This window comes from Anastrepha ludens, chromosome 4, assembly GCF_028408465.1.
Source record: "Anastrepha ludens isolate Willacy chromosome 4, idAnaLude1.1, whole genome shotgun sequence".
NCBI lineage: Eukaryota > Metazoa > Arthropoda > Insecta > Diptera > Tephritidae > Anastrepha > Anastrepha ludens.
In genome coordinates, this window is record NC_071500.1 from 40,421,788 (window position 1) to 40,448,309 (window position 26,522).

At 35.6% G+C, this 26,522-nt stretch overlaps 1 protein-coding gene across 1 annotated transcript in view; it reads right to left on the reverse strand.

Annotated features, from left to right (window-relative positions):
* Positions 1-23,499, reverse strand: part of LOC128861796 (SCY1-like protein 2) — a 156,188-nt gene extending 132,689 nt beyond the window's left edge. The window contains exons 1-4 of the mRNA XM_054100173.1: positions 22,561-23,499; positions 19,742-19,867; positions 19,521-19,619; positions 6,544-6,699 (exon numbers count right to left, since the gene is read on the reverse strand). Of these exons, the coding sequence (XP_053956148.1) occupies positions 6,544-6,699; positions 19,521-19,619; positions 19,742-19,867; positions 22,561-22,740 (561 nt within the window). The 5' untranslated portion in view covers positions 22,741-23,499. The remainder of the gene's footprint in view (positions 1-6,543; positions 6,700-19,520; positions 19,620-19,741; positions 19,868-22,560) is intronic.
* Positions 23,500-26,522: the final 3,023 nt, after the last annotated feature.

Sequence of the window (26,522 nt, forward strand, 5' to 3'; positions counted from 1 at the left end):
GACACCATCGTTGGCGATGCTGCATTCCCATTGAGAACAAACTTGATGCGTCCATATCCTGGTTCTTACATACCAAGAACCAAGCGGATTTTTAATTATCGCCTGTCAAGAGCGCGTAGAGTAATAGAGAACAGCTTTGGAATATTAACGGCGCGATGGAGAATTCTTCGCACGACGATTGAATATGACACTAAAAATTGCGAAAAAGTAGTGCTAGCATGCATTGTGTTACACAATTTTATAATTTTAAACGATCACAATCGTTGGTATTGCCCTGAAAATTATGTTGATCGACAAGAACCAGGCAACATCGTTCATTGTGGGGAATGGTGACGAGAAATAAATAATGAATCTTCATTGCCACGTATGTGGACTACAATTCGGAGAGCCCCAACAAATGCATTTAATATCCGCGATAGGCTTGCTGATTATTTCATAAATGAAGGAGCTTTACCATACCAAGATTACTTTTCCATTGGCGGACCCTACATATAAAAATGAAACACATGTGAAGTGAAACAAATATATATATAATGAATTATTTTGTTATTTATGTTTATTTATTTATGAATTTTTTGATATGCAATTTATATACATAAATATATTTACAAATATAAATTCCAACTTTAAATTTATGCAGTTAAAAATATTTGGAAATATTTTCATTCTTCAGTTATTTCTTTTATTATTGCAAAATTCAGGTGCAATATATACATACATATTTAAAAAATCACAGTATTCAGGTATACGCATATGTACAAAATTTACATATTTACAAAATTACAGTATTCATATTCCAAATTCAGTCTTTTCTTACTAACTACTAATACTTCTATTAAAAATAAATATCTTATAAAATTCAAAATTCAAAGATTCTTAAAACTAAACTTAAAAAAATTCATTAAAAGATAAAAATATAAAAAAAAATTCAACGAATTTTAAAACTAAATTTAAAAAAATTCAAACGAAGATAAAAAACTACGAACCCTCATTCCGGCTCCTGCTCTATTTTAAATGTTACCTCCAGTATTCTCTGCATGGCCCGGACTTGCTTAGCTGCATTTATTTTAGCAACCATTGAGCCAATCATATTACCAAATGAGTCCGCTGAGTTGTTTGTTTTGTTTTCTTTTTCAATGCATCTCTTTTTCAAGAGATCGATTGCTTCCAAAATGCCATTTTCAATCTCAGCACTTCTGTCGCGTTTTTTTCCGCTAGGTTGCTGTGACTGGGGTGGAGCAAGTGACGGAGCTGACGCTTGAGTTACTGATTTTGGTGGCAATGGTGAATCAACATCATCAAAACACTCTTCTGGTGGCACTATTGGTGGCAACGGCGAGGGCGTAGAAATTGCAATTGAAGACCTAAGCGAATCTACTTCTGGGCACACATTTTGTGAGGACTTAATTCTTTAAGAAAACATTATTAGCTATCACTTTATAAAAATATTCCAACTATAAATACGGTCGAGGAATAACATGCTGCCTTAAAAATGTCATGCTTTCAAGTAAATACTACGGCTTCTGGTATTCTGCTCCACTGCCTGATGGTGCTTCTGATTTCCTGGCTTCTCTGCTATACCGATCGCGGAGAGTTAACCATCTGCGTCTGCATAGCTCACCTTTAAAATAACTTTGTTATGAAATTTGAAATACTAATACTCGTAAATATAGCTCCACTCACCACTTGTGCGCAGCTCCTTTTCGATTTGTTCCCATATTTCCTTCCCTGGAATTTTTATAAAGGATTACTCTTATCGTATAATTCTTTATTGTCTTATACTAGCGATACAAGATGCTCGACGTTCAGCGCCATTTCCGTGTTTAATATGTTTGTAAACAAATTTGCGAAAATAAACGCATATACATCTGCTTGTATTGACACAATGTTGCTATTAACATTTTTGCTTACACAGTTTTTCACACATCCGCGTTAACAGTTACAATTTTTCATTGTTTAATAAACCAAAGCCAAAAACCAACAAATGCAAATAGTTCATTTATCTATAATTAACATCATTCAACAGTGTTTTCAAGTTATTTTAATAAAAATTATAATTTTTCTAAGTTTATTTTGTAAGTGATTTCGAAATGCACTGCTTGGCAACACTGTGTGGTGAGAGAGCAATCAGCTGACAGGGTTCTACGGGATTTTTCAAAAATCGTGAAATATAATCTACAATACTACGATACGGAAGGAAGGAATTTTTCATTTACATGGGGGTTCTCATTAGTTTGATCTTAACAGCTGATAGGGGACTGCGTTTACGTCTGTCACTGTTTTCAGCATTAAGGTGTTGGGCGACTTCTGTTGCGAGCTTAGCAGCGCTCGCTTTGAATTTTTTTTAATTCACTATCCACCGTTCATCTGCATCCGAAAACAGTTTTGGTCGTCCCGATTTCTTCTTATTTTCTACGGATTTTGTTTCTTTGAAACGATTTATCACGTTGTATACAGGCGAATTTCTGCGATTTCCCGAACGGTTTTACCCTTTTCATGATGACTAATAATTAAATTTCTGACTTCAGTTGAGCTTTGCCCACACTGTGTACCCATTTTTCTAATTTGGACTTTTATTCAACAAAACACGACCTACCTACCTTGCACTGTTCTACCGAGAGAAAATTAATTGTGGGACTCACCGGTTTAAAGTATCAACTAATCGCAATAATACCAGATGTTCGACTTCTTTTTTGACACCAATTTTGAGAATGCTGCATGATAAATTTTGTATAGATTTGTGAATTATTATTACTATTTTTTTAAATTCTATTTGAATACCCAATAGAAAAATATAAAAATAAAAATATTTAACTTGCATTTCTTACAAAAGTTTTGAATTTGGAGCAGCATGCTATGTATGTCCGAGTTCTTTATTAAGTCACTGTATAAATATATTTGTTCTGAATAAGTAAAAAATCCATCAAAGGGAAAATTATTCAGCGAAACGAGGAGACAAGAACAAAATTAAACGCTATTTGGAACGCTACTCCAAGATGCAATAATAGCAGGAAGAGACTTTTTTTGCCTGTTTTTGGATGTTCACGATGAGTGGCCACCAAAAAATTGGTCGATGATGTGTGGCACATTTAATGCAACAATTATTTTGGCGCAAACGAAATTCCCGTGAAGAATAATTTCCCTTCAGAGGATGGTGTTTACGTGATTAAACCATAAATAATTGAAGGTTTGAAAAATAAAAATCGGAGTGAGAGCTGAAATTATGCCTAAACTTCATAAAATATTTCACAAAACGATCGGCTTTTCTAAACGTGGATATAGGGGATATTTGTAATCACTTATCCTTCATAAACTGTAGACCCTTTACTGCATATGCCAATAAACATATAATGAATTCACATTCAAACTAACGCAAATCTGTTGGTAACTTTGTAAAGATGTTCCAGAATTTATTTTCCTCCTTTATGGTCAAAATTGCGTGCTCAGCTATGACTAATTAAGTAAACTAATATATAGACAATTACCAACTTCAAATATTACCTACATTTCTAATTTCATACACTCATACATGTGCATACTTACAGTCACTCACACTTTATTTGATACAGATACGATTTGTTTGTAAAGTGTTTTACATCTCATAATATGTTGTGAAAATGAAAGAACAGAGTATGACATCTTATTTTTTGATTTTTTTATTTCATTTCTCAATATAAAATAAAAAAAGGTGTACACTCTTTTCTTTATAATGCACAAAACAACAACAACAGAGGATTCACGCCGAAGCTTAAATTTGTATTCTTAGTATGCGAGAGTTTGCAGAGTGAGTTTGACATAAAGCAATATTAAATTTTATGTACGCCTGTTAGAGATGGGATCGCGAACTTCGGTAGATAATCATGAGTTAGTTTTGAAGCATTTCAAAAAATGAATGCCGCATCGTAAAATAGCTGAAATTGTACATTTAAGTTCGTCAACAGTTCAGCATATTATTGAACGTTTTATGGGTGAAAATCATAATAAATAAGGAGCGACAGGTCCGAAATAAAACTTTCACAGAGAAATAGTGTCAATGGTTAGTGCGCCAAGTGAAGAAAAATCCAGCAAAAAGCGCTCCAAAGTTAGCTGGGATGGCCAACAAGGATTTAGGTAAAACTTGCCATTCGGAAACTATTCGAAAAGTAGTGAGGGAAGCAAATTTAAATGGTAATGAAAGCCCGTAATAAACCTCTCGTAATAAGATCTAAATCTAAATAAGACTCCAGCATTTTGGAGAACCGTACTTGTGATAAAAATAAACTTATTTGGACCAGATAGTAGGCATTTTATATAACGCGAGGCCAAAACGGAGCACACAATTTCCGAGCTACTATAAAACACGACGGTGGCAACGTTACAAGCATGCCTTCAAATGGAGTTGGAACTTTGATCTTTATCGAAGAGACAATGAACAAATATGTTTATTTAAGACTTCTGCAAGAAAATTTGGTTCAAAGCGCTAGAAAATTACAAATTGAAAATGATTTTCACTTTTAGCAATATAACGACCTTCACCACAAGTCACAAGTCCAGCCTTGTTGATACTCCTGCACATTCGTCGGATTTGAACGCCATCGAAAATTTGTGTTCGGATTTGAAGACAAATACATATAAAATAATATGATATCCATTACAAATCTTATCTTAAAAAGGCGATACTTGAAGAGTGGAACCAAATTAGTCCAGAAACCGCAAACAAATTGGTTGACTCCATGCCACGTAGACTTCAAGCTGTAATTGATAATAAAAGATACCCAAAAAAGTACTAAATATCTTAAAATTATGAAAATTAGAAATAAATAGTTGCTCGTTTTTAACTATAACTCATTTAAGCTGTGACGTGAATTCTCTCGATTTGTTTTTATTTTTATTTTTTTTTTCAACGCAATGAAATGAGCGAACACTTTTCATATTCTGTGTTGAAAAATGAAATAAAACAAATTAAATAAAATATCTTCATACTCTATTTTTCCATTTTCAATGAAATATAGAAACCTTGACAAGCAAATCGTATCTGTGTCAAATAAGGTGTGAGTGACTGTATATCGTACAAACCAATCCATAAATTACGTGAGATATTTAAGGGGGGAGGGGGTCGAGTCAAATCTCATCTAATCTTACGTTGGAGAGAGGGGGCGGTCTCGGCAAATATCACGCAATTTTTTTTCTGATTGAAACAAAAAAAATTTATACTATTTTGGTCCATTATCCAGATTGTACATGCTTAAGATTTAATCTTAAGCGTAATCGTAGTATGATTAAGATCATTCACTAATTCGTTCGAAAGAAAATAATTTCATTCATACTTCGACGTTATACATTACTGCTGTCAAACCACCATATTTGTTTTATACCAAATAGCTCAATTTAATCTGAATTTACGGTACAGTGTAGCCCGTCGTTTGTTTTCGCACCACTATCAGCCGAACGTGCGACTCGATGAGCAAGAGCGTACGAGCTGAGTGGCAGCGACCCACGGACAGGTTCCAACCTTCTTTGCTTAGAGAGAAATATTTACTCCAGGTACTTTGCAGTTGATTCATATCAAATTTTTATGCGTGCTTATTGTTTTTGTTTTTTTTTAGTTTTTTAACGAGCGCGAATGTCAACAAATTTTTATTAAGAGTTACAAAGGGAAATTGTTTTTAATTTTTTTTAGGTTGTGAAATGCGATGATCAGAACTGCTGCAGCCCACGCCGGAGTGATCTGCATATGATTCTTCACGACCGTTTTCTGCCACCTCCATACCCCATCACTTAGGTTGATTGACGTTTGATAATTCCGGACTTTAAAGAACATGACGGAAAGTCATTTGCTCCATTTCTAATACGCCTACCGATTCAACCGCTGAATGCCTTTATCAGCACGCCTTATGATCTCTATTGCCCAAGTAAACGTGATGATTTAGAGAAAATATGCTGCAGTACATGCGGTATTTACTTCGCATCTATCACAAGAGCTGCAGAGCACAGACGAACAGCTCACATTGCACCAGCTAAGCAAGTGCGTATGTACCGCAAAGTGCGACCCTCACGAACTGTCGAAAGACGAGCTAAAGAGTTACTGTGCGCAAGCGTCAACGGCTTAGAGTGGATAGATCAGAACGAAGTTGAAGGAGCAGATGATTTTACTGAAAATCATATGGACATGTTGGTCCCAATAGTCTCTCTTGAAACCGCGCATGATTCTCCATGGACTGAATTAGAGTAGATATTCTTTTTTTAATCGCAGTAGTTACGATTTAAGTCTTCTACGAGTATTGTTAAATTTTTATTACATTTTTAACTCTCAGCAATATTGATTACTAGTCTTAACTAGTGGTAAATAAAAGCACGAAGCATTTTTTTTTCGTTTTACAATAACAATCTAACGCGTTTACATAAGAAACCCACATTTTGAAAAATCTCACGTGAGATTGGCGGATGGGGAGGGGGTTGAATAAAATCTCACGACATCTCATCAGGGGGGGAGGGAGGTACAGAAAATTGAAAAAAACACCTCACGTAATTTATGGACGCCCCCTTATAACCGTACATACTCACCTGCAGAAAACCATATTTGATTTCGATATCTAAAAAATTATACTCCTTCGCATGAGCTGGCCGTTGTGGAATTGCCGTAGTTTGCTGTTGATAGCTCTGTGCGCCGGTGCCTGATGCATTCGATGCCATGGCAATGTGTTCATAAGTTTTTGATTCCTGGAAATATAGCAGAATGACAAATACAATCGATTAACGGAAAGTCAAACAGAATTGCAAAGTTCCAAAATGTCGACATACTTATCATATATTAGAAAATATATTTACATAAGTAAGATTTCTAATTGTTTATTCCGTAAATAGTCACTGCAAGCCATTATGCGCTTTAAGTAAAGGAATTTACATGTACTACATTTGCCACTGAATTGTAGCTGTGACGCGCTTTCAGCGATGCTCTAACGTATTCAGCTAATACTGCATGTTTTCAAACAACTGTGGCTGTTTATGTACTTACATATATAGGAGTATAAGCAACTTTAGTTTAGTCTTAACCATGTATTTAAATACACAAAATTCCATTGCATAGTTGTTGTATCTAATCGCGTTTACTCACTTTCAGAACGCGGTCAATCCTTGCTAATCTAACAAAAAATGTTATAGGGTCCGGCACTCGAAGTGTAACCAATTAAAAAGGCCATAAATTTAGTTTGGAAAATTATTTTTATTGAATTCAAAGTAAAAAATGTGTGAAACTACATAATACAAAATTAAGAATCAATGTACTTTTGCTCGATATGACCACCTTTTGCCTTGACTATGATCTTGAGACGGTCCAGAAACGAATCGCAAGCTGCCCGAATGTGACTTGCAGCTATTTTGGCCCACTCGCGCACATTGGCTTTTTTCAACGCCTCGAGACTGTTGAATCTTTTAATTCGGACCTTGCTCTCAAAAATGGTCGGATTCGCGTCTGGTGAATTTGAGAGCCATTGTGCGGGCGTTACCACGAACAATTGCTGGATGTGATGCCCGTGCATCAGCTGCGCGAGCGGTCTGAAGTTGGTTACACTTCGAGTGCCAGACCCTGTATGTATCACTGTTACTCACTTGACAACTCGGGATAAAGAAATGTTATAAGACAATTTCAAGCACTGCCAGACTTTTAGCAATGCAGAGGCGGGATTACTCATTAATTGCTATAAAAAATATATTTTCCACAAAAAATACTAAAATATTTTAAATGGTCGACTTAAGCCGCATGCTAAATGCATTTTTTATAGCTACCAGGCCTTCACGGTTTTCAAGAAGTAAGTTCAACCATTGACCAAATTTTCGTACTAAGGCGGATATTGGAAAAGTCTCGTGAATTCGACGTATCATCTTTTCATAGATTTCAAAGCAGCTTACAGCAGCATAATTCGAAACCAGATCTTGTCAGAGAAGGCTGAGCCCGGTATTCCCGATAATCGACTATGCGCAATGTAAGGAAAGGCGTAAGAGTTCAAGGCGATGAGTCATGGGAGTTCGCCACCATGAACGGACTCCCGCAAGAGTATGGTTTCTCATGTCTACTCCTTAATATTGCCCTTGAAAAGGTTATCAGAGATTCAGGCGTAAACACAAAGGGAACTATTTCATTTAAATCGGTTCAGTTGCTGGCTTACGAGGACGACATTAGCAGTATTACATCCTCACTGGCTAGCGCTTTTTTCAACTTCGTCGGACTCTGTCAGACATAATGTGGGTCAAATACTCACCGTCGGTGGTTATGGTTTCGAAATAAAAAATGAATTTAAGTAGCTAGGAGTAACCATTAATCACGACAATAAACCTTCTGCAGGAATTAATCATAGAATCCTTATGGCACGCCGCTGCTATTTCTCTTTGTGCAATCATCTAAAGAGCCGCCTTCTATAGATTAAAGATTTCACTGTTCCGCACAGTTACTATTCCCACTTTGCTATACGGTAGTGAAACCTAGTCACTCAGAGTTGCGGATAAACAGAAGCTATGGACCTTTGAGAGGAGAGTTCTATGAAAAGTCTTTGGCGCGATATGTGATAAAGGCGAATGTTGGAAGCGCTGCAATCATGAATTCGAAAAATCGTACATACAGCGGTTTGCAATAACATCTATTTATTATGATCAACAGACTGGGATGGACAGGTCACATATTACGGCGAAGACTAGACCAGGATTATTAAGCCAACAATTATGATGATGATGCTATCATCTTTACTGGGAATCTTTCATGTACAGGATTTGGTGAGTTCCTATTTACCGAAATGTTAAATAGTTCCACTATAATTACTTCCTGAAGCGTTAACATATAGTCTAGGCAAATTAAGTCATGCCATTTGCCGGGTTGGGCATTTCAGAAAAGACGAAAGAAATAATTCACTAGTGTAAGCCAATTGGGAATTACTTTCGAAACCACTGCCCAGAAAGGTCAAGTTGTAGCAATTCAATTTCAATTTCCCCAGAAATGCACTCAACACTCCTTTCACCAGCAAAGCATTAGACAGTTAATGGCGAGCAGCGCCATACGGCAAATATACATCGTAGAAACATACAGGCTGGTCCCTAAAGTCGCTTTTTTATGATTCATATGTGGGCGTGCACAGCACTGAACTAGCAAAATTGCTGCGGTAGAGTAACCCCTGCATTTGTGTTCGATGTAAGCCAAAATGCAAAAACTTTATCCGTCACAATGTACCACCAGGTATGCCTGGCTGACTAGTCGCTTAAGCATACACATATACACAAATATGTACATATATTACACATGTGTATCTTGCATGTGTATAACTACGAATATATACAAATTTACGGTGGTGAAGCTAACTTTTTGAAACCATTGCGATAAGTTAATAAATTCATTAAGTGCCTACTGGACGGAATGGTGAGAGAAAATATAATATATCAATTTTAAAAAAAAAAAAAGAGGTTGTCTGTAAAGTCGGTTTACTGACGATAGTTTAACGTGACAACGTCATAAGAAAATATTGATGGAATGGTTGCAATTTTCAAAACAAAATTTTAATTTTATTTGTTTGATAGATATTTTGTATGGATATAGAGGAGGAGGTAAATGGAATTACAATGGAATAGGTCAAGTTACATTTACACAAACGTGAAAAATGACGAAACATTTATCAAATTCATGAAAGATATCTTCAATTTCGATTGTGCATCAGACGTTAATAAGTCAACAACACTAAGAGGCACCATCATCGATTTGCCTTTTTCAAGACACTTTACACTCGAAACACTCCCTTTCATTTCCTACTTTTTCTATCATCGTCCTATTCTCAACAGAGAAATGGTTCATTACCATGCACACAGGAAGAAGGCATATGCAAATACAAGTATGTGAATTTATATACAAATGCGCATATACATTAGGGTGGTCCAAAAATGCATGGGAAAAAATTTATATTAAAATTTTTATGCTGCCGCCCCCCATAATGGTAAAGAATGAAAAATAAAAAGACCCGTATTTGTTTTTTTTTTTAATCAGACCATATTTAGTGGTGCCGCCGTTGCTTTGAAATATCCCATGTATTTTGAATGAGAAAAAAATACTTTTTCGTAGATTTCATGTAAAAACCTGGAAAATGAATATATTTTAACCGGATACCTCAGTTTCTCTTCATAATTGGTCAGGGAATAACAACCAATCTCACAAAAAAATATCTTAAAAGTAATATAAAATATTGTGTTTCGATTTTTTCTTAGATTTTCGTTTTATGGGGGCTTTTTGGGGTTCTATAAAAAATAGTTAATACAAAAAAAATTAATTATTTCATAATTGGTTGTTATTCCCTGACCAATTATGAAGAGAACCTGAGTTATCCGGTTAAAATATATTCATTTTCCAGGTTTTTACATGAAATCTACGAAAAAGTATTTTTTTCCCATGCAAAATACATGGGATATTTCAAAGCCCCGGCGGCACCATTAAATATGGTCTGATTAAAAAAAAAAAAAATACGGGTCTTTTTATTTTTCATTCTTTACTATTTTGGGGGCGGCAGCATACAAATTTTTTTTTGGACCACCCTAATATACATACATATATATGCTCATTCAAGTAGGACAGAGCCAAATGTTGAACGTTGCCGAACGCGGGGGCCGATTGTGCTCTTTGTCGTTCGTTCCGCGCTCTCGCTTTCAGTTCAAGCACATTAGCTTACATTTGCTTGCGTACAGAATAGATTCGTATATTTGATATGCCCATATGACTTGTATGCATCTTTACATATATTTACATATGTTTATATACATATATTAGTATACAACATATCTTATAAGGTATATGGTAAATATTACCATACATTTTTTCCTTCATATATAATAAAAAAAAGAATTGTACTAAAGTAACCGCAAAATTAAATGTAATAACCAGCAGTGATGAACTTTTAGAAAATCGTAATCAATTAACTAATATTAATATTGTGTCGTATAACATTAACGGCTTAGCAAACAAAACTTTATATAAAGATTTTTTTGATTACATCTGTTCGTTTGATGTTTTTATCTTGTTAGAAACGCATGTTGAAACGGAAAATTTTGAAAAATATTTTAAATTCTTCAAGGGGTTTACTCTGTTTTGGAGATCAGCAGTACGACGTAGTCATTGTGGACGGACAAGTGGTGGACTCCTTTACGGCATTAAAAAAGACCTAGACAATGTTGATGTCAGATATTCGTTTAAGTGTTTAGACTGTTTAGACGTAATCGAATTTTGTGTGGCTGAAAAAACTGTAAACTTGATTCCATTATATTTGAAGGGTAATAACTGGATACATGATTTTGAAATTGTAAAAGAAAGTTTTGTTCAAAATGATTTTGTAAATGGTGTTGTAATCGGTGACCTTAATGTACGAATTGGAGACTTACAAGTAAATATGGACGAAATCTTACTAAATGATATTGTAGGAGGAAAAGCAGATAGGAATTCAAGAGACAAAAAAATCAATAGAGGTGGGAGGCAGTTCATAGAGTTCTGTATAAATAATGGTCTAATAGTGTTGAATGGCATGTTAAGTAGTGATGTTGAGGGAAAATTTACTTATGTTAGTAATATAGGTGAATCTGTAAATGATATATGTGCAATATCTCGGGACATATTGAAACATGCGTCTGGTTTTATAGTGGACAATAAAACATGGTCTGATCACATGCCTATTATTTTAAAAATGCAATTGCCTGCAATAAAATCAGCTTCAATATGCAAGACGAACTTGTTACCAAAAATTGTTTGGGATGAATTACGAGCAGAATTGTATAACAAAAAACTTATTAGCAACCTACAAAAAAAGAAATATGTAAAAAAAGAGCTAGATCTTGAAGATTTAACTGAAATAATTAGAATATCAACTTCACAGAGGCGAAATAAAGAAAGATTAAGAAAAAAATCGGAATGGTTTACTTGGAAATGTCAGTCAGCTAGAAAGATGTTATTAAAACAACTGAGAATTTATAACAAAACTTTGAGTGGAAGTGATAAAAAGAAATATATTCAGGCAAATAGAAAATACAAGAAACTATGTGAAGAGAGCAAGAAGAATTACTATGATAATCTTGAACTCAGAATAAATGAGGTTAATAACAGTAAGGATTGGTGGAAGATGGTCAACGTCCTTCGGTGTTCAGTTACAGAATCTTGTCTAGAGGTATCGCCAGCAATATTCATGCACTATTTCCAAACATTATTAAATCCAACTCGCTGTACACCATGTATACAATATGTGGCAAATTTAGTAAGGGATGATTGTCTAGACAGACCAATCTCAATAGATGAAATCAGATTGATGTTACAAAAAACGAAATGTGGAAAAGCTCCAGGGTCAGACAAGGTTCCATATGAGTTTTTTAAAAATGCCGATGACCGGTTTCTTGTTGAGTTGGCAAACGTTTTTAATAGGCTATATAATATGGGCCAAGTATCTGAATGTTTCGAAACAAGTCTGATATATCCGCTCTTTAAAAAAGGCGATAGGAAATCTCCCTCCAATTATAGAGGTATCTCATTCATGAATTGTGCTGCAAAGATAATGATGGGCATTTTAAATGAGCGACTCACAAGCTGGGTAGAAAATAAAAATATTATAACAGAATTTCAAGCAGGTTTCAGAAAGCGACATTCAACTGTAGATAACATATATAACTTAGCAGCAATAGTCCATATTAAGTTTAGGGAGAAGAAAAAAGTGTACGCGTTTTTTGTGGACTTTAAAGCCGCTTTTGATACTGTCCCTAGACAACTATTGCTATACAAGCTTCATGAAATAGGAATCTCCACCAAAATGGCAAACTTTATTGAAAGTTATTACAGAAATACATGTTCGATAGTAAAAGTAGGAGATGAAATGAGTGAAAAATTCAAAATATCGTCAGGAGTATGAATGACCTGCACGACTGCTTGGAGGGGGGACTCTTTATAGATGAGTTAAATATCCGTTTGCTATTATATGCTGACGATATCGTCATATTGGCAGATGAGGTTAGTGCTCTTCAAAAAATGATAAGCAACTTAGAAAAATACTGCGATAAGTGGAATATGCAAGTAAACTTATCTAAGTCAGCTATAATGATTTTTCGGAGAGGCGGTAGAATAGCAGAAAAAGAAAAGTGGTTTTTTCACGGCGAAGTTTTACCAATAACGAAGGAATATAATTACTTGGGTGTAAAGCTAACATCAAAACTCAGTTTCAAGCAACATATATATTAGAAAATAGAAATGTTCTAGCGAAAAACAGCATAAATGCAACTTGGTGCACATTTCTTAGTAAAAATAAAATTAAGTTGTCGCCAAAATGGAAACTGTTTTTAGCGGTGACTAGAGCAATCCAGAGTTACGCTGCTCAGGTATGGGGAAACTCGTTGTTTGAAGAAGTAGACAAAATTCAACTTTATTTTTTAGAAAGGGTACTTCATCTCCCGAGTAATACGCCATCTTATTGCATTCTCTTGGAGACAAATGTTCCAAGTTTTCATTTGTATACACTGCAGCTTCACTTAAAATATATATTCAAAACGTTATTTGAATATGATGATAATAGATTGTCTCATATACTATCAAAAAAGATTTTAGAAAAACAGATATTTTGGGTTGAAGAAATTAGTAATCTAGCACAAAAGTTAAATATAACATGTAACTGGGGCACTTCAAATAAAAGAGAGTGGAATAGAAATATAATTTCAATAATAGAAAATCTTCATGATTCGAATATTCGAACTTTATGGGAAAGGGCACACCAAAGCACCCGATTATATAAGGAATTAGACCATAACAACGCCAGAAGCTATTTAAACGATAATACTGGAGTCTATAAAATTATGTGGATTATGAAAGCCAGATGTGATTTAATATACTTGGGAAGCCAAAGGGATTTAAATTACACTTTATGTAACTTAAATGAATTAGAAGGCATCACACATTTCTTAGGAAAATGCCCGATACTTAAAAGAATTCGTCAAAGATTTTTTGGAAAATATAGTTTAAACCGAGATGAAATCATAGACATTTTAAATGGAGTTGGCCCTTCTGGATATAATAACTTATTTAAGTTCATCACTGGTGCTATAGAATATAGAAAATTAATTTTAAGCGAATTCAATACATAGTACCATAGTAACATATGTATGTAAAATGTAAGATTTTGTTTTTTTTTTCTTTTTTCTTCCGACAAACGACCTAGTGGCACTGTCGTACGTTCTAATGTTAATGATTAAAAATGAAATGTAATGTGTATTTTAAAAAAGTCGAAAGTTTTGGAAATATTCGGTGCAAATTCAATCATAAAATATTTTAGGGATGAGGAAAGCGTCACAATAGGCCCGTTTTTATAACTTCGCTTAGTCTTAGTTTGTGCTTTCGCATTCTTATAAAACTAAAACTAGTTTGTAAGTCTAAAAAATCTTAAAGTCTATTGGATTCACATAGAACTTAGGTCTGCTAGGCAATCAAAGAAGTACATCGCTGATATCGATGAGTAATTTAATTACCGCCTAACTATCGAGGTGGATAGCAATAATGTTTGCAGCGTGAGAGAAAGGATCATCAGCTATGTTGTTATGTCGTTACTGCAAATACTGCTTGAAAAGTATCTCATTGGTCTGTCAGCCGAAAGCTAAGGTTAAGTTAATCTAATATTAAACCGTTGGTATAAATAAGTCTAGAGTTAGGCTACAGTTATAAAACTAAAAAATCTTTCTATTCGTTTTGGATAGAGTTACTGCAAAGGAGGCGTTTTCGAAGGAAGGTGTTTTTGAATATCTCAGATTCTTGAAATGCTGTTCTCACTATTTAGAGGAAGAATTCGTAATTTGGAGAGTAATTCTCAAAGTCACTAAATGTATTATCTATTAAATTTGAAATAAATAAATAATTATTGGAGTCAGCAACCCATTTTCAAACAACATTCGCATGTACTTATACAAAGGCAAGTCTGAAAGACCTCCACTCACCATCATCATGATTTTCATTGTTGTTAAAAAATGCATTAAGATTTACTAAAACTACTGTTTGTTAGTGATTTTAAATTGATTACGTGTTTTTGGCCATTAGCAAAAGTCGCTTTTTACGAAAAATTTTAAAATCGAAAAAAAAACCCTCCAAGGTTATCTCAGGAATCATCTCCTTTAACAAATTTACTTAAATTTTTTTCCTTTAGCTGATTCTCTCGCTACATGCAATTTTATTGACCTCTGTAAAGTTGCAATTATTACTCTGACCTGCACATCTGGTAGCAAGAATGAACTTCTTTCTAAAGCTAATATAATCTAATAAAATTCAGCAGCATCAAAAGGGGATTGTCTGCGCGCGTTCTATGGTTACCAACCTGGCTAAATTTACATGATTTGATAATCAATGAGACGTTGTGTACACGGAGCGATTCTAAATTTGTCTTCTATGCAGATGATTTGAAATTTTTTAGCAGACTTACATACTCCTCGGATATTGCGTTATCACAAAGTGATTTAAATAATTTATTCGAAGCAAATTGTTGCTTAATATCAAAACTGTTTTCACATGACTTTCGCTATAGTTCGAAATCCGATTGCTTATACTTATAACATTTCTAGTGCCCGTCTTTTCGTTGCAAATGAATGTCTAATGTGGGTGTAATTTTTGACTCAGCGTTTTGCTTTGTTAGTCAGATTATTTTTATTATTTTTAAGACCTATTCCAGTTTGCGCTTTCTTCCACGTTATCCTTATACCAGAAAAACACCTTATTGTTATATTGAAGTTAATGGATAAGTACGCCTCAGTATTTGGAATCCAATTCATACTGTTTATTTGTAAAGAATCGAAAGAGTTCAACTTCGCTTTGTCCGGTTTGTTCCGCAATCCTTTCATTTTAACGAGGCATGTCGGTTTTATAGGTCGTGGTGAATGTTAATAAATTCAAAATCACTTTCTTTTCCAGGTACAATACACTCATTGATGTTTATATATGACATTGTCTGGGGTATCATTGATTGTCCAGGTCTACTGGGGCAGATAAGCTTGAATATTCGCCAAAAGGTTAGCGTTTTCAATCTCCGTTGCACGTTAAAATTTCTTAAACAAATTATTTAAATTATGTAGCCATTATTAGATATCTTAATTCCCTTCCTAGATCTATATTTTTATCTAAGTTGAAATCAAATCCAAGTCTTGTCTTTAAGTATTAGCTTTAAGTCATTTCGCACCTCTAGTCTGTAACGTTTTATAATACCTAAATGCAATAATTCTGTTGCGAGTTATGTGGAATACCACAAAACACTTTTTTCCGAGGTGCCTCCGGAAATTCAATGTCATTCACTCGATATCCAATACTTTTCAATAAAAATTTGTTGACGGCTTGCGGTAATCAAAGCTGCTCCCGACTGCTAGCACTCCATATTTAAATAATTAAAAAATTAAAAAATTAAATGGGTATTTGGCCGAGCTCCTCCTCCTATTTGTGATGTGTGTCTTGTTGTTGTTCCAGAAATGGAGGGCTTTACAGTTTTAAGGCGACTCGGCAAATGGTTTTTTGTGAGGAGCTTTTTCATGGAAGAAATTCACTCGGAGGCTTGACATTCCCTGAAAGGCGACCGCTATTAGAAAAAAATCTTTCTATCAAAACTTCTTCGAGCAGGAATATTCGAATCTGTGTAGTAGCCGCGCACCAACCCATTCGGCTATGGCAGACATCAATAATATACTCGTATAAGTGCACTGGCAACAAGCCTCGAAAACCGGAGTACTCCATTGACTATAAAATATGAATTCTATCAATTTGAAGTTTTAGATCCGCAATTTTTCCTATGGTTACCATTTCTTTATCATATCTCAAGAAAAAATCATAGAGAAGGGGGAAATAATAAGATATACACAGATATACAGTAGAATTGCGATAATTTGCTCATCGTTAATTTGAAAATCTCAATAGATTGAGACAATCTGTTGGTGCTTTGAAAAGATCTTAATTCGCATTTTTGACAATGCCAGTTTTGCCCCACTTATAAAATATGCAATTCGCAATGCAAAGCAACTTTCTGTTGGTATGATGAAAACTTGGAAGATGTTTTAGCGGAAAACTATAAAAATAATGTCCTAGATGACGACAGTGAAGAGGACTTTATTACATACAAATATGCGAAATCCCCCATTAAAAAAACACTTTTTCATTTTTCGAATTACAACGTTTATAGAACCGTTTTTAATTTCTCTTGTTTTGGAAAACTTTCTGTACCAAAATATGCGAAACGAGCAATGCAAAATAACCCTTTTTAAAACGTAATGTTTGAAAATACCTTTCGCTAAGTTTATTTCGTTTCTTCTATATTTAATTCGTATTATTTCTTGTTTTTTAATATAATCTTCTTATATATATATAAAAATGAAATGATGTTCGTTTGTACGCATTTTTTTGGGCCGATACGAGGCCAATTTCATTCGTTCTTTTTTCATATTATAGGGATCCACTAGGGGAAGGTTTTTAGCAAAAAAAAATTTTTTTTTAATATTTTCTTCACATAAAAAAAAGAAAAAATCAAAATATTGTACAAATTGTGTTTTTAGTAAAAATTGCCGCAGAACTTTCTCGATTCTTAGATTAAGTTTCGAATTAACATTCATTTTATATGTACAACTTTTTTTTAATAAATATGCGAATTTTTCGTTATTGTGAAACGATTTGTGTCGTAGTGCTAAGTTGCAAATTTTTATCGACGGAGAGTAAACATAAACAACAACATGTTTATGATACAATCATGAATAATGTTAGCCATGAAACTGGTGGATTCGTTTTCTTGGATGCTCCTGGGGGAACAGGATTTGATTTCATTGATATTAGCAACAATTCGTTGCATTGGCACTCGCTTCTTCCGGAATTGCGGCTACATTACTGTAAGGCGGTCGCACAGCACATTCTGCATTAAAGTTGCCTTTGAATATGCAGGCAAATGAAACACCACCATGTAATATTTCGAAAACATCTGGAATGGCAAAAGTTCTTAAAGTATGTAAGCTCATCGTATGGGACGAGTGTACTATGGCACACAAGAAACCATTGGAAGCACTTGATATAAGATCTACGAGGAAGCCAAACAGTCTTTGGAGGTGCCAAAATCTACGGCTGCAGATGAAATCAATGCATGCTTAAAATCATCGTATTTATGGAGACATGTAAACACGCTTACACTTGTTACAAACGTACGTGTTCAACTACAGAACGATCCGTCAGCAGCTGAATTTTCACACCAATTACTGAAAATCGGAAATGGCCAAATGTCTGTCGATTCAACAGGAATGATTACATTGCCTAACAATTTCTGCACTTTTGCACAGTCTAAAGAGGCATTGATACAGAGTGTATTTCCAAACATAGTTCAACATTACAAAAACCATGATTGGCTCAGCGAAAGAGCAATTTTAGCTGGGAAAAATAAAGACGTCAATGATATAAAGGCAGCTATTTTAGATCAAATACCTGGTGACATAGTTGCATATAAGTAAGTCAATGGACACTATTACTGATCTAGATGATGTCGTAAATTATCCAACTGAATTCTTAAACTCACTCGATTTGCCAAGTCTACCACCTCATAATTTACGATTAAAAATTGGAGCACCGATTATTATGCTGCGCAACATTAATGTGCCACGACTTTGCAACGGTACCAGACTCGCTGTGAAGAAGCTAATGGGTAATGTTATTGAAGCAACAATTTTGAAAGGGAAGTACAAAGGAGAAGGCGTCTTGATACCCAGAATTCCACTGATTCCGACGAATTTACCATTCGAGTTCAAACGTTTGCAGTTCTCTATTCGCCTTGCCTTCGCTATAACAATTAATAAGGCGCAAGGACAGTCTCTACAAATGTGCGGTATTAATTTAGAATACCCAATTTTTTCTCATGGACAATTGTATGTAGCTTGCTTACGATTAGGGAAACCATCGTCATTATTCATTTACGCGAAAGATGGAAAAACCAAAAATGTTGTCTACCAAAAAGTGTTACAATAAAGTTCGAATGAAATTGTATCAAATAATTTGCTTTGTTTCGTATTAATTTTATTCTCTTCAACAAATCATTGAGTTTATCGCCTAGCGAAGCGGGCGAGGGTACGCTAGTAGTATTATAATTAAAAAAAATCCCTATATGTCGTGATTTTCTTATTTTGACTTCTCTAAATCCTGCTAATTTGAAAAAAAAATGTAATATCTTGTTATCACAAATGCAAATGCAATTTAATATTTAATATACAAATTGGTCCATGGAATGGATAGTTTTTGGTTCACTAAAGTGCTTATGTTAGTAATAACTTAATATATCTACCGATTCATTGTCTTATAGATAACAATGGAAGCAAACAGTGCCACAATGCAAACGTATGAAATAACTGACTTTACATTTACCACAATTACAATCACCACGACCTCATTAAACAGTGAAATATGACTGGTTCCTTGCGATAACGAATTGCACATATATGTATCTAGTAAATGTGTATATGTAAACGTAACACCCGTATTATTTTCTATTATGTTTACTTACATGAAAAGCTAAAATATTAGAGAGACTGGCGAAAACAGGCTCAGCGGCAAAAGCTAGTGCATCCGTCGACTCTTCCACTGTGTGCAAAACTTGCAGAATCTACAAATCGAAAAAACAAATTGAAAATTATTAACCTCATAATATTTTTACGCCTAAATTTCTACCTCAAAATAAATGTGTATCAAACTAATTTCCTAACGCCATAGAATATCCCAACTCACCTTTGGATGACGAAATCTTTCCATTGTCTTAACAGAATTTTTCAGCAATTCCGTTACAATTTCCTTGCGTCTCGGTTTGAGCAGCTTTTCTGCTATTTTTTTCTCGAAAACGAATATTGAACACGCCTAGAGAAATTAAAAAATATTTGAAAGCATTCATATATGTGAAATATCTATTAAATTTTTAAATTTTGGTCAGAATTAGAATAGAGAAGTCAATGATTGAATGTTCGAATAATCGAATAGATTACATCGAACTTTCTGCAAATAATTTATGACTGATACCAAACTGTATGGAATCTGACTTCTACATCAACCGTAATCGTACACCTCAAGCTCAAAGGTGTACCAAAAATGCCACCATTAGGGTCGCCTTTGCAGGACTACGTCTGAAGAAATGTAACTCGATATTTTTATTACTACCAAGTTTTTCGGTAGTTTTTAGCGTAAAATTGAACATACGGCTTTCACTTATATACGAGCTTCATATTTTTTTTTTTCAGTGGGTTAAAGAATTCAAATCTCCCAATTAATAAACTCGTGAAAAATTTTGTGCGACGATTTTTTACGATTTTTAACGTGAATTGGCGAGACTGAAGGGCATTGATCAACATTCTTCCACTTTTAGCGTTCAAGCGCCGCTCTTAGCCACTGTGAAGCGCTGGTACAACGAGTTCCAGCGTGGCTGTCGATCCTTCCAGAACGAATTTCGTGAAAGCCGTCCAAAAACGGTCTTTGTGCCAGAAGCAATCGATACTATGCTTCAATTGATAATGCAGCATCGCAATATTTCGTATTGCCGGATAGAATCATCCTTGGGCATTATTGGGACCTGCGTACGTTCAATATTTTATGAAAATTTGGTACTTAAAAAAATTTGTTCTCGTTGGTTACCGCATAATTTAAATATTGCCCAAAAATTCCTCGTGTCGATTGGTAAAAAATATTGAGTCCCAAGACTGATTCGCCTAAGAAGCGCCGCAAAGCAAATGGCCGCCTGTGTTTTTTTTTTTTTTGGAAAATCTGGTCATGTCGCAACTGTACTACCAGAGAAGCTTAAAACATTCAATTCTGATTAGTACCAACTATTTTTAGCCACAAGTTTTCGGGCAATTAAGGGAAACCAACCGCTGAAGACGAATCACCCTTCATCAAGACAATGGGAACTTTACGCGTCACCTGGCACGAAACAGTTTTTGAGCATTCAAAATATGGAATTAATAGGTCATATGCCTTACAGCCCTGATTTGGCACCTTATTATTTTTGTTTTTGATCAGGAGCATCAAAAATAAAATGCGAGGTTAGTGATTTTCAACGCTAAAGAAACCTTTGAAAAACTCATTTTGGAGGAATCCACCCCTGAGTGCTTTGAAAATTGGTTTAAGCGAATTCAGGAGAATACTTATTCCATATTTTGAAAAACAGTAAAACTATTTCCATTATTATTTTCTTGTGTTTTCACTATTGGGTGCAAAAAAGATATTATTCTGAGGCCAAATATAATATATTCTAACGAAGACTCTAAAAGAAATTCAGTCTTAGTCTGAGTCCCTAAGAGAATAGGTTTTTATAACCTATGTGCAAAACAGCAGTCAATAGACATAATTATTCTTATCAGCTTTACCAAAAATAGTCCTATCGGGACCTGAAAGGTATTCCCATGATTTATTTTTCGATTCGAAAGAAATTTTTTTCTGAGAAGAAGGAGAAGTATAGTACAATGTCAAGTAGAAGAACAATGGCAAGGTATTATCATTTAACCACGATTTTTTGGATTCGCCGGCAAATCGCGGCTGGTGTACTGCGAATAACTGATGCAATTTCTATATTCTTATCTGACTGAAACTTCTTCTGGTCTTCAAATCAAATCGATCATTTTTCGATTGACGGTAAACATGTCTCCAAAATTTTAGACATGTGTAAACTGAAGACTCTCTCCAAAATGGCGGTATGTTGGAGTACATTAAGGATTTCATGGCGGAATCGGGACTTAGCTTAGAAAATGTTTCAAGGCCATCAAAAATTCTTAAAAACAAAGTCGACAAAAATACCGTTTCAATGTCGTGTGTAGAAAGTTTAAAAAAATTTAAGGCGGATCCAATATGACGAACGAATTTTTTTAATTCGTAGGATTAACTTGAAACTCGTTACATGCGAGTTTCTGGGGTCACTGAACACGAATTTTAAGTAAATTTTTCAAAATTCAAAATTATGAACCATTTATGTGAAGCGCGCTTGAGATATTACTCCTCTTCTATTCGCCATTTCCCCGCTCGCTATCTCTATGCTCGATGAAATTGACGAAAAATTTGCTTGCGAAAGCAACACCAAAATTATCGAGTAAGATTGGCCGCTAGCGAGTATGGCTATAGCTCATTAAACTGCTATGCCACACAGCCTTACCAACACATGTAATTTAAGGCAGCTCTCTTCCCGCGTTGCCAACATATGTTATTTGCCATTTGCTTAATATTGGCTAAAAGAAGGCGCGTATTGTAAAAATAAATGTTTTTTGTATATAGGTATGTCTGTCAGTTTCTTCCAGGCCACTTTTGAAGTATGCGCAGTAACTTTTTAAGTAATTCATTACAGAGTTTATTCTGAGAATAGTAGGTTTGGAATTTATATTAATGGAAGGCTCGGTAGAATTAACAGGAGATATTTATTAAAATTTTTTTAGATATTTATTTAAAAATACAGAGCGACCCTCGATGCTAATATTGTAGAAGTACAAAGTAAATAACACAAAAGTGTATTGGATGTTACAAATAAACATTTACTTATTTGATGAAACACTTTAAGCTTCCTTTTAACTCACCTTGCCATCACTTTTCCGGTAGCCGTCATGTATTCGCCACACCAGTTCGGGGCCCGCACATGCCACCTGCTCACCAATCTCAAAGTACTGGCTAATAGGATTCGCGTCGGTGATATTTTGCAAAGATGTCGATGCCGTATTGGCACTCTTGAATTTTGAGAAAATCGTACCGGCGGGCATACCGTCGATCAATTTCGAGAAAACATTCGAAAAGATGCCCTGCTGTTTGGGAACACCGCCGGTTACTGCACCCGTTCCAACACTTCCCTGGCCAACTCCAGCTCCACCACCACTACCTACAATTAAAAGTCCCGAGCCAGGCAAATCATTCACATCCAATATCGCGCCTTGTGCTGTTCCTATTGAAAGCCTCCCCCGTACCGTCGACGTAGCACCGCCTATCAATTGTGTACCGCTCTCACTGCCACTTCCCCCAATGCCAATGCCACCACTATCACCTCCACCCCCAACTGCTGCTGCTGCTGCCGTTGTATAGCCATTCACACTACCCCTGCTTAATTGCTGATTAGTCGCCGATACTGTTCCTGTACCACTGGGACTTAACACTGTGCGATGATCATCTAAACCAGCTCCTATACTACCACTCCGCGAACCTACTATACGCACACCAATGCCATTACCGCTACCTACTACTGGTACATTACGCGCACCTGCGGTTGCATACAAACCTCCTGTGCCAACTCCACTGCCAATTCCATCGCTGGATCCCACTCCCACTCCAGTTGCGGCTACTATACTACCACGTGCACCTTGTTCACCCTGCGCCGCAACCACGGGCACTATTCCAATTGCGCTTCCACTTCTGCTGGTACGCTGATGCAGCTCCTCGATGCTATCGTAACGTGAAAAGTCTCTGGCCGCCGTTGTAATTGTTGCTGTCGCGGGGTTAACGGGATTAAATGTCGATATGACGCTGGTTGACCACGCACGTTGTCAGTGGTGGCTGCTTTGACTGCTGGTGCTGTTGCTGGTATTGCTGAGCGGCTACTTGCTCAAGCGCCTGCTGCGTCTTGGCCTTTGGCAGCAATTGCTGTTGTTGCAGATTCGCTTTCTGCGGTTGTTGTTGTGATTGCGATACTGTTTGCGGCAGCAGGGGCCGTTGTTGTTGCTGCTGCGGCGGCTCGTCACGTTGCGCCGCCCTAAGTTGCTGCTGGTTGAGTATATGCTGCTTGAGCTGTTTCCAACGTTGCGCTATTTTGTCTAATTAAAAACGAAATATCGTGATCATTAAGCAATTTGCGCGTTTTTGGGTGTGTGCGTATAATTAAATAACGCCTACGAGTTATTCAAATTATTATTGTTGGTATGCGAATACTTTTGTATTTGTTTGCTGTGTATGTGTGCGTATATGTGTGTGCTCGTTTACCTGTATGGCTGCTTGTGGTAGTGTTGTTATGTGCGAATAAAATTAAAAATTTTCACAACTATGTTTTGTGTTTTTGTTATTTTCACTGTATTGTGCACGCCCGCAGGTGTGATTTCATATCTGTTTATACAGCTCTACAGTTGTGGTTATTGATGATGTTTGCTCTCATTGCCGTTGGCATGTGTTCACTTGGTTGTCCAATTAGTTACGGCTAATCAATTTAATAAACTTCAAACAACGGCAGCAATATTGAATGTGTCGAGGCTGGCTTGTCAGTTGAGAGCGAACAATGCATGGAAGCTCTGCGAGTGGGCCCAAAATGAAAGTAGATTTCATGCGCAATGCTGCATTAAATTATTCGAATCGGATGGAAAAGCTTTTACTATGCAATCTAACCACTGGATAATTAATTAGTCTGTTGCTTTTGTAAGCTAGCAACAGAAGTTTGAAACTTTTGGTAAAGTATGTGAGTATGAGCGTACGCCCGCTACATTAACTACGATTGCTGTTGCTCCGCTTGTGGTTAGTTAATTTCCTTAAAACAATTAATTTAAACAATTTATAGGCTGATTATCTTCCCTCTGCCTTTTTCAGTAAGAAATGCGTTTGTATTCAAATTCTGGTGAAATGCTGTTATCAGTTCCGTATAATGTAGCTTCAATAGCTGACAGCGATAATCAAGCTCAATATTGTGAGACAATTTTCGGGTAATTGTAAGCTCATCAATAAATATTAGCCAGTTCAAAAATAGCAATTCCTTCCTTTTATTTACCGCAGAAATAGTTATGTTCGCTATATCACGTACTTACTTACTTACGTATGTATGCATGTATTTATGCATGAACATATGTACATATATGACACACGCAGCAGTCACCTTTGATCTCTCACTTTCCTTTTTATCTTCTCCCCAACATTTATTGTTACTGTTTGTATTGAAATTAATCAAATCAAATGTTTACAGATACGTTGAAGAAGGCTGTTCATTTCTGGTCCTTCCTTCTCACACCTGATGGCCTCTATTCGCCATGCGTGCGTCTTCGCTTAAGTTGTTATTTCACATATAATTATGATTGACATAAATAAATTTGCGACAGTGGTCGTTTTCCTTGTCGACAGTGATTTGTAATTTTCTTTTGTTTTTTTTTTTTTGTATCTGCAACTGTTTTTCACTTTAGAAAAACCCGGACAATGAATATCACCATTCTAGGGAAGTGAGAAAAAGAGAAAAATTAAAACGGAAATTAGCATTGTTTATATCAAAATAGTATAACTTTTAGTATGAAATGCAATACTGAAAAAATACTTGTTAATAATCTTAAATAGAATTATTATTATTATTTATAGGGGATATATACAATATAACCCTAGATCATAAGCATAAATATTTCAAAGGCTATCACTTTGATAATAGGTATATTTTCATTCACGCATTTTGTTAATGTAATCGTTTTACATGCTTTGCACCTGCTTTCACTTACTTCAATTAAAAAATATGGTATAATGCACTGTAACGCAAAATTGGTCACCTTATCGGAAGATTTAAAAATTTTCCAAATAGCGTGGTATGTCTATCATATTTTACACTTGTGAACTAGACAGCTGCTCTATACAAACAGAAAAGCAATGGAGGGCGTACACGTCTAAACAAATTTTTTCATCCCTCAAAATAATTTTTTTATTTAGTAAAAAAGTTATTCAAAAACAAATGGGATGACTAATCTTACGTTTTACGTTAATTCAGACATGAAATAATTGAATTTGTTTACAAAAATCTACTGAGTTACACTAAGTAGGCCTTTATGATTTTAGGCACAGTTATGATTTCGAGGTTGTCAAAGACTTCTCTTATTTAAGAACCAGCATTAACACCGATAACAATGCCAGCCTATAACTCCAACGAAGAATCTCTTTTGCCAACAAGTGCTACTTTGAACTGAGTTGAGTAGTAAATTCCTCCATCGGTGAACAAAACTAACACTATAAGGCTCTCATCATGCCTTTCCTAATGTATGGCGCAGAAGCATGGACAATGATAACATCCCATGAGGCGTCCCTTGGAGTGTTTGAGGCAAACATTCAAGCAGAAGATTTTGGCCCTTATTACGTATGAGCTTTACGACGACATAGATATAGTGCAGCGAATAAAGATCCAACGGTTACCTTGGCTGGGTTATGTTATCCGCATGGATACAAGCGCTCCGGCTCTGAGAGTATTCGATGCGGTACTAGCTGGTGGTAGTAGAGGAAGGGGAAATACTCCTCTGCGCTGGAAAGATAAGGTGGAGAAGGACTTGGCTTCACTTGGTGTGCCCAATTGGCGCCGGTTAGTACGAGAAAAAACGACTGACGCGCTTTGTTAAACTCGGCCAAAATCGCGCAAGGGGTTATCGGGCCAACTACGAAGAAGAAGAAGTAGGCATTTAACTTGTACAAAAGGGCAGTAATCAATTCAATAAACAGCAACACTCATTTGGGCTTGAGGTGCTGCGAAAACTTCTATCACTTAAAAACTTCTAACACTATTATAATAACTTGTCTATAGGCTATGCCCAAGCAAACTGTTACGATTGGC